A 6,000-nucleotide genomic window follows, 5' to 3' on the forward strand; every position below is an offset into this window, starting at 1 on the left:
TTTTTCTTCCTATCCGAAGAATGTTTCTTTCTCGAGACAAGATTTTATTCTTACACAAATATCGACTTTTGTGTCAAGCTTTTGTTTTTATTTTTATTTTTTTTTAAATTGTTAATCTCACTTTTTTGTCTCAGTAAAAAAATAACTCTTCGCTCCTGTTAAAGGAGAAAAATATTCCCCTATTGTTATATCTTCTCTCGCAGGTTACCTTTTGTTCCAACTTGTAACCTGTTTTAGTTGAAGAGTAATCTTGATTAGCCAGCATCAAGATAGCAATATGAACCTTCTAGCTTCCATGGGAGGTGGACCCATTTATAATATTGGTTGTATTCTCTGGGAGCTCTGCTATCGGAGTCAGAAAACTTGTGGTACTAAAAGTGATGAAGGCTTCAAAACCGTGTGATATGACAGAAATGCTGCCACAAAAGTTGATCAAAAGGACTACCTAGACCCCACATCTGTTTTTCACATTCTACGGAAAAAACACGAATCACTTATTTAAGATTGATCAGGACCTTAATCCTATCATATAATATTGTTGAACTAGAAGATTTAGCCCTCCCTTTGGTGGGGGTTACTTTTACCACATGGCCACATGCTACATTGCTACCCCAACAGAATATCCTCCTTGTGTGTCACGTGAGTGAGTCACGTGACTTTGCTGATGTGTCATGAGCATATTGGTGAGTGCCTTGTGGGATAATGTTAAAGGTGATGTGGCATCCACATAAATGAGTGCTCTGATGTCTCTCCAAATACCTTTCTTCTTGTACCATTTATTTATTGGGAAAAATAAATCTTATGTTGTAGGAGAATTTTAATCTCATGTCATAGATACATCAAATGTGGAATCTATTTATTTGAAAAACAAAAAAAAGAGTGACACATCTTTTTATGGTGTGTGTAAGAAGGATTTGTTTTCTCACGTGTAAAATGAGAAAAATAAACTCCTATATTTAACTCCCCCTTGCTCCATGTCACCCTTATCCCCTTTAAATCCTTTGGCAACGAACAAAAACACACACAAACACACTCTCTTACTTGAGATCAACTTTCCTGGTCCCTTACTTTCCACTCCACCAAGGTACCAACCCAAATGGCAGCAAGGCCAGCTGAAGAAGCTCCTCCTGGAGAACTCAAGTACCAGGTGATCAACAAAAATCCACTTTTGCTTGCTCTCTCAGTTCCACTTCCTATTTTGAATTTGCTTGTATATAAGTAGCTTCTCTCAATCTGTTCGGTATTCGTTCTGTTCAACTTCACTCTAATTAGTAATTACTCTATTCATTCTACAGAAGTGGGTTTTGAAAGTCTTGATCCACTGCGATGGCTGCAAAAAGAGTGTTAAGAAAGTTCTTCAGGGAATTGATGGTATCTTTTTTTTCTTTTTCCTTTTTTTAATAGATATATCTCCACTTCAAACTTTGCCATGCATGCCTTGGTGATATACATTATATAACTGTCTTAACTCTTAACATAGAAGTAACTAATCATATGATTGTCCATGTCAAGAAAAAAAAACAAAAAAAACTGATTATGTATTTGCCATCGATACAGGGGTTTATACATCAGAGATTGATTCTCAGCATCACAAGGTTACGGTCACTGGTAACGTGGATGCTGAGACTCTCATCAAGAAGCTTTCAAGATCAGGGAAATCAGTGGAGCTTTGGCCAGAAAAGCCTGTTGAGAAGAAAGATAAGAAGTCTGGAAAATCCAAGGGTGGTGGTGGTGATAATAATAATAATAAGGAGAAGGAAGACCAGAAGAATAATAAACCAGTTGGTGATGTTGGTTCCGATGAGGGTTGTATAAACACTGCTGGTGAAGATTCAGACAAAGAAGGTCTTAGTGATGACTGTGAGGAGGGAAGTGGTGGTGGTGGTGGTGAAGGTGGTAAAAAGAAGAAAAAGAAGAAGAACAAGAACAAGAACAAGGGGGGAAACGGTGGTTCTGTTCCTCCTAATAATGGAGGAGGAGAAGAAATTATTAGTACATTAGATGCGCCAGCCCCTACAAGTTTTACCACTTCTATGGCTTCCAATGATCTCATTAGCCCTCCAATTCAGCATGCCTACCCATATCCACATATGTACTATTCACCTTCTCCGGCATATGGTTTAAACTATAACACAGCATATCCAATTGCTAGTGCTTCGCATTATGTTGGGGCCCCTATTATGCCTATGCATGCTTATACTTCTGCATACTCTCGACTGCCACCACTTCCTCCACCGTCTGATCCAATCAAGCACTATGGTGATGATGACGATGAATACGAAGGTGGATATTGCTCCATTATGTGACAAACTACAAAGTGGAGGATGATGTGCTGGGCTAGTGTTAATTACTTATTAGTGCTAATACTGTGGGGGAAGTGGGGGCTTAAATTTTGTAATATGCGCTACAAAAATAGAAATTAACTAGTTGAAAAAGTTGGGGACACTAATAAGAAGAGGGTATTTGAAGGTATGGAGGGTCTTCAATGCTTTGTACCTATTTAGCACTTTTTTTTTGTTTTCTTAATCTTGTGAAAACAGCTTTTGGGGTTTGCTAAAGAAAGGCCAATAGCCTTGTAATGTTCTGCAATTTGTAGGACCTGAAATCTCCCTTTCCCTCTCTATCTTATGTGTAAAGTATATATTTTTGTGTACCAACTTTTCTTTTTCTCTTTCCAGCTGATTAATGCTTACAAGCTGGTAAATGATTTTGCTAATTCTCAGCATACAACTTAGCTACCTAGCCGACTAATCTTAGCTTATTAGTTACTGAAGAGGGAATAATATATGTAGTTAATTACTTCATGTGGGAAAGGCTTGATGGTGTTTTGGAAAGCGTTCCTCTTGTTGGTTAAACGTACATCTCTTTTGCTTTATCAACTTTTTAGAGATATACATAATAGTAGCATAACACTTTCAAGTATTAATCGAAAGCTTGTTTGTAAAGCTGCAGCTTTTTATTTCTTTCTGAATTTAAAGAACAGGTTGGCATCGGGACCAATAAAAATGAATAGGACAGTCTTCAATTCCTAATTTTGCTAGCTTTGGCTAAAACCCATGTTTTTTTAAAATGATTTTGGTATTTCATTTGTGCAGGTTTTGCTTTGGTTGGAGAGATCAGAATAGGCATCAAATGAACAAAAACTTGATAATATAGTTTAAGCGGGCCATTATTCTTCAATTGAGCCAAAGTCTTTTCTTATTTTTAATTTTATTAATCTAACTTGCACATTATGTTCAGTTATTTATTTAACCAATCGAGCTTCCCTCATTTTAATTGGATGTTACTCTCAAGCTCATCTTTTATCCAAGGGTATAATATAAAGGGAGTCAAGTTTCCGATAGACATATAAAAATATATGAGGTTTATATAGAGCCATATGAAAAGAAACGAGAGAAAAAAAAATTATATACTTTTATGTATATATAAGATAAAATTCATTTTCTTACGATATAAATATTATTTTCTAATATAAAATGATTATACCTCCACTCTCGTACTGACCACATATCACAAAAGTATGTGTCTATATAATGTATCTGCTGTCAGCAGCGCAATATATACTGGGTGTATTTTTGGTAATTTATATTATGTATTCATGGGAACAAAAAATATTTTTTTCTTCTGACTTCAATACAAAAAAACAACTAAGATGGCATCCTATGTTGCACTAACACCGATAAGGGATAAGGGATATGATACGACACTCTGACACGTTAATTTTAAAAAATATTAAATTTTGATTTGTTAAAACATATTTTGATATTATATAATATTTTTAATTTATGTAATGTATATTATATTTAGTATTCAATAATTTTAACAAAAAATAAAGCTAAATTTATAATATCTATCAATTTTGCAATGAAATATAATATATCTCAAATGTTTATATTAAACTCAATAAAATCGCAATCGTAATCTAACGAATCTAATAGTTAGAACCCAAAATGCAATTAAGGTAACCTTTAAACCTTTTTGAAGTCTTTGCAACGAGTATTGAAATATCAGGAAATGTCAGAATGGCAGTGAGTGTCAAAAAGTGTTAAATACGACATGTTAAAATTTGTGAAGTGTCGGTGATTTATAAATAGCATCTTTCGATTGGCCCAATCACACGTATCAAAGTGGTATTGTAGATTTTTCCCAATGACCATATATATCTTCAACAAGTATTTAAAATCAATGTCCCATCAGGTTAATTACGTAGTTTGCAAATTTGCAGCCCCATGTACTATCCCCTCCAAACTTTTCTTCTAGAAAGCCCATGGAACTAATTATGACTGTAAGACTAATTATTGGGTCAAAGAGAGACTAGTTAACATATATTATGAATATTAAATGGCAAATGTACGAGGGTTCGCTCTGTTTAGATTGTGTTTTTTTGGGTGGATCTGTTTGGATTATTTATTATATATATATATATATATATAACAAAGCATCATATCCAAGAGTCCATGTGTAGACTTTAGGTGCAAAGATGGAGTGATATGATATCTCGGGTCCCTCTTCACTATGATTTATTTCGAATATCGAAAAATCCCATTTCAATCCTCGTAAAAATCTCAACTCAGCTTTCTGTTTAATCATATAGATTACCTTCGTAGCAATTCACGTCAAGGTTTCAGAAAAACCCTATCACGAGGAATATATGATTCAATGTGTTCTCTAGCGAAAACATCATGAATGGACACAATTGCCCTGTTCTCACCCATTTGAACGAAATTCATTTCTCTTGTGATATAGAGTTGTAAAGATTTTTAAAACTAATCCCAAATTGCTTCGTTTATGAATTGAATTAGAGACTAATCAACCCTAATTCTTAGCCACAATCAGCTTATCAGTTGTGTTATCCTTCAAAATTACCGCCCCTTACTTTTAATTTACAATTTTCAGTTTTTTTGGACAATCAAATGATAAAATCAAGATAAAACTATTTATAGATAATGATGTTTTCTTAATCAGAGGTTAATAGCGATTTGTTTTACACGGTTCTTCCTATTTCTTGAATAGGAGGTTATAATAATTGTAGGTGGAACATTCTCGAAAAATTAACTAGATGGTCGAATACTCGAAAAGACAACAAAGAGATAGTTAAGTGCATTGCTTTACTTCGAAATAAAAAAAAAAAATTATGTTTCTTAAGTTAGGTGAAATAATTTATTTAATGCACCACATAAAAAAATAAATAAGATTCACTCTTTTATTTCTCTTGTTCCCTTTAGTGGGTTGCATTTTGTGTGTTGCATAAGTTAATTTATTTCATGTAATATGAAAAATATATGTTTTAATAAAAAAAATAAAATAAAATTGGAGTTAATCTGAAAGAAAAGCATTAAAAGCCTTAAAAAAGGAATCATAGCTGTTTACAAAATCAAAAACAAAAAAGCATAGCTCGTACGTAAAAATTACTCACTTTGACGTGTCTTAGTTATATTTTTCTGAAAATATAAATAATACTTCATATTATATCTATGTGGATTTAAAAGGTATATTCAGGGAGGACCTCTATTGGTGTAAGTGTGTGCAAGTGCACACACAGATTTTTAGAGAAAAGAGAGAGAGTATATTTTATGTTCTTAACAAAAATTAAAATTACAGGACTCAATTTAATATTTTAGAAAAAAAAAGTCAATTCTCGATTCCTCTAAATTTTAAAATAGATCCGGTTAGTCAAAATTGTGGTTCTTCTGAAATTCATAGAAGACTTACATTAGTCCATCAAAAAGACTAACATAGATCTATTTTGAAATTCAGAGAGATCACAAGTCAATTTTTTACTTTATTTTTGTAGTAAGTTTCAGTTTTCTTTTCTTTTTTCGTTTATATTTTTTTTTTGTTTTTTAATACATTTAAAACTTTCTTTAAAAAAATTGTGAAGGCATTGTCACCAAACCCCAATCTCTAAATATACAAACATAAATAAAATTGATTGGGTCCGGATATACTTGCTTTAGTTATGTATATTAGCATGCGTTATATAGAGCTAATGAAAAGATT

The 6,000-nt window shown here is 33.0% G+C and overlaps 1 protein-coding gene across 1 annotated transcript; it reads left to right on the forward strand.

Moving 5' to 3' along the window:
- The first annotated feature begins 1,009 nt into the window (after window positions 1–1,009).
- Window positions 1,010–2,625, forward strand: LOC133312254 (heavy metal-associated isoprenylated plant protein 36-like). Its single transcript, XM_061513432.1, has 3 exons — window positions 1,010–1,147; window positions 1,296–1,371; window positions 1,558–2,625. The coding sequence occupies exons 1-3, from the start codon at window positions 1,097–1,099 to the stop codon at window positions 2,304–2,306; spliced, it is 876 nt and encodes a 291-aa protein (XP_061369416.1). The 5' UTR covers window positions 1,010–1,096; the 3' UTR covers window positions 2,307–2,625.
- The last annotated feature ends 3,375 nt before the right edge of the window (window positions 2,626–6,000 follow it).

This window comes from Gastrolobium bilobum, unplaced genomic scaffold (assembly GCF_033153095.1).
Source record: "Gastrolobium bilobum isolate Gb01-03AN ecotype WA unplaced genomic scaffold, APGP_CSIRO_Gbil_v1 utg6685, whole genome shotgun sequence".
Classification (NCBI taxonomy): domain Eukaryota; kingdom Viridiplantae; phylum Streptophyta; class Magnoliopsida; order Fabales; family Fabaceae; genus Gastrolobium; species Gastrolobium bilobum.

Coding starts and splice junctions, on each gene's coding strand:
- LOC133312254 (XM_061513432.1), top strand. CDS start 1,097: ATGGCAGCAAGGCCAGCTGAAGAAGCTCCTCCTGGAGAACTCAAGTAC. Junction 1,148..1,295: donor CTGGAGAACTCAAGTACCAG/GTGATCAACAAA, acceptor TTCATTCTACAG/AAGTGGGTTTTGAAAGTCTT. Junction 1,372..1,557: donor AGTTCTTCAGGGAATTGATG/GTATCTTTTTTT, acceptor CCATCGATACAG/GGGTTTATACATCAGAGATT.